Raw genomic sequence first — 2511 nt, 5'->3', positions numbered from 1 at the left:
CCCATGCAGGGGAATTGCAGAGCCTCTCCCTCACCAGTGAGGTGTTAAGTGATGCTCTGGTTCAACCCTTCTGTCCATCATCATGGAAATAAGTTCTCCTTCTCTCAGGACCCCTCAGGATTTGGAGGAGCCAGGGTTCATCCAGGCAGCAGCTCCCAGACCACACGGGCTCTGCTSCATGGGATCATCCTGCAGCACCCCMCACACACCCCCTGCCCCACAGCAGCTCTTACCACGCCCGAGCCTCGCTTCATCCAGACGATGGTGAGAGAGGGGTTCCCRGTCCAGGCACAGTTGAACACGGCGTCCGAGCCCAGGTCCACCAGCAGGGACTGCGGTTCTGTCGCCATCCTGGGCCCAACTGTGCACGGGAAACTGGAGTTACTGCCAGTGCTGGGCTCTGCCAGCCACAAACCCCCGAGCAAAGCAGGTCAGAGGGAGCAGTGYTAGCCCTGGATGGGCCCCAAATAAAGAAAAGCTTAAGGCAGGGCCTGCTGTAACTCCAGAGTGACCAAAGGGACCACTCAGTTGTAAGGAAATCATGGGTCTGACCATGGTAGCATTTACAAAGTGTGAGCAGGTCCTGGCCACCCTGGGCAAGCCACACCGAGCTGTGTCCCCTCTGTCCCCTCCATCCCCTCCCTGCTGATTCCCAGCAGCTCAGCTGAGCCCGGAGGCTCCAGCCTTCAGGTTACTTACAGTAGACATCCACAGTCCTGCTGATGTTGGTGCTGCCCAGGGCGTTGGTGACCTCGCAGGAGACGGGCTCGAAGAAGAACGTGTGRTCCACGATGGTTTCGTAGAAGTCGCCGGAGGCTTCCTTTATGACCTGGCCTTTTTTTGCCCACCTGTGGAAGGAAGCAGAGCATGGCTGTGGTGCTGCTTTGTGTCTCTGGCCATGTCCATGTGTCCCTGTCATGTCCCTGCCCTGGTCATGTCCCTGCCCTCGGCTTCAGGAGGGACATGAACTTGGTCGCAGCATCGTTCCCTTTCCCTGGGGATGGAGGGATTACAGGCACAGGTTTTGGAGACGAGCCATCAAATCAATGTGATGGCTGAAATCCTGCTGAAACCTTCCCAAAAAAAACCCAAATTCTGTCTCACTGTTTCACTGGGAAAGCACCTCATCCCTTAGGATTGCAAAGGACCTCAGTGATGGGAGGAATGGGACATGTAGAGTCTCTGCCCCTTCCCGAATGCTTGCCAGCAACTCTGCTGGTCCCTCCACATCAAAACCACTCAAAACATTTTCTGCTGCCCCCAACCTTTGCCCTTTTCTTCCTTTTTAATTTCTTTTTTTCCCCAGTCAAAGAGAACTTTATCCCTTTAAGGCAGCTGAAATAACATTCCCCGAAAAGCCAAGCTGGCATTTGCAACACTGCAACTTGCAAATTGTCTTGGAGAACAAGCTGTCAACTCAGCACTTGAATTAAGCCCTGTTTGCCAAACAATGAGCAAATGTGACCTAATGGGGCACCATCTGGCAACCTGCCACTCGGGAGCGGGTGGGAAAGGCGGGAGATGCTGTCAGGCGGTGAGAAACTCCAGCCACTCTTTGGGGAAGGGAAAAAAAAGCCTGGGAAAAAACATGTAATAATCCTCCCCGAACAACTGGCAGGTAAATTGGAGGGAAGAGGGTTTCCCTGAGGAGTCTCTGCCGTGTTGTTTCGGGGCTGCTTTTCTGGTTTTGCTGGATGGGTTGGGAAGGATGCAGGCACTGGGAGCTGGAGAGGGGAAGGGGTTTGTGGAGGCTGCTCCCCAYATGGGGTTGGTGGGGTGGTTTTGGGAAATTCGTCCCTTTCAAGGCAAGCAGCATCTGCTGCTGGTCCTCCCAGGGCTCTCCTGCTTCCCTCTGCTTGCTCCTGTCACTCTGCCATGGTTCCCCAYTGCTTCAGTGCTGCCCCAAAGGCAGCCAAGGACAAGTGGAGCTGCAGGGAGCTCCTGCTGAAGATCCATAAGCACTGACGCGCCTCGGTGGGGCCGGGGAGAGAGCGGAATGCGGGTCCATGGCAGGCTGGAGAGCACCCCGAGTACTGCCAGAGCCAATTCCCCGAGCAGCTGCTCCTGTGAGCCTCAGCAGGGAGCTGCCAGCCTCCCCGGGATGGCACAGCGCTCCGAGAGGTGTCCCCGGGCGGATGGAAGTGATTTGTACGCACTGACCTGCCCTCGCTTTCCATTTATCTTTGCACCTCTAACAGATGCTGACTGGCCACTTCAGCTTCCCTCCCCAGCCTCCCCCGCTAATAATTAATCACGAGACGCCGGTTTTATTTCCAGGGCTGCGCTTTTTGAGTGTTAATGAGGGAGGTTCCCTGCAGAAAAACCTGTGCGATTGGAGCCTGGCAGGCRCTGCCCCCGGGTCCGAGCGGTCAGTGACGCTTTGGGGACGCCGTTCTGCTCCAGGGGAATCGCAGCCCAAGCCAAGCGGCGACTCGGGGTCAGCTGCACGCCTGATCTCAGCATCCCCCTCCCCTGCCTCCCCTCCCCACGGATCGGCCGTGCCCTGCTGCC

The 2511-nt window shown here is 56.7% G+C and overlaps 1 protein-coding gene across 1 annotated transcript in view; it reads right to left on the bottom strand.

The window, feature by feature from the left end:
* The window catches only part of KIRREL3 (kirre like nephrin family adhesion molecule 3), a gene marked incomplete at its 5' end in the record, with an annotated part of 50559 nt that overhangs the window by 24801 nt on the left and 23247 nt on the right, over positions 1-2511 (bottom strand). The window contains 2 exons of the mRNA XM_057382077.1: positions 234-361; positions 700-848. Coding sequence (XP_057238060.1) covers positions 234-361; positions 700-848 — 277 coding nt within the window. The remainder of the gene's footprint in view (positions 1-233; positions 362-699; positions 849-2511) is intronic.

This window comes from Malurus melanocephalus, unplaced genomic scaffold (genome assembly GCF_030028575.1).
Source record: "Malurus melanocephalus ecotype Western Australia unplaced genomic scaffold, MMel_1.1 scaffold_548, whole genome shotgun sequence".
In the NCBI taxonomy this organism is placed as follows: Eukaryota; Metazoa; Chordata; class Aves; order Passeriformes; family Maluridae; genus Malurus; species Malurus melanocephalus.
This window is presented reverse-complemented; position numbering and strand designations above follow the sequence as displayed.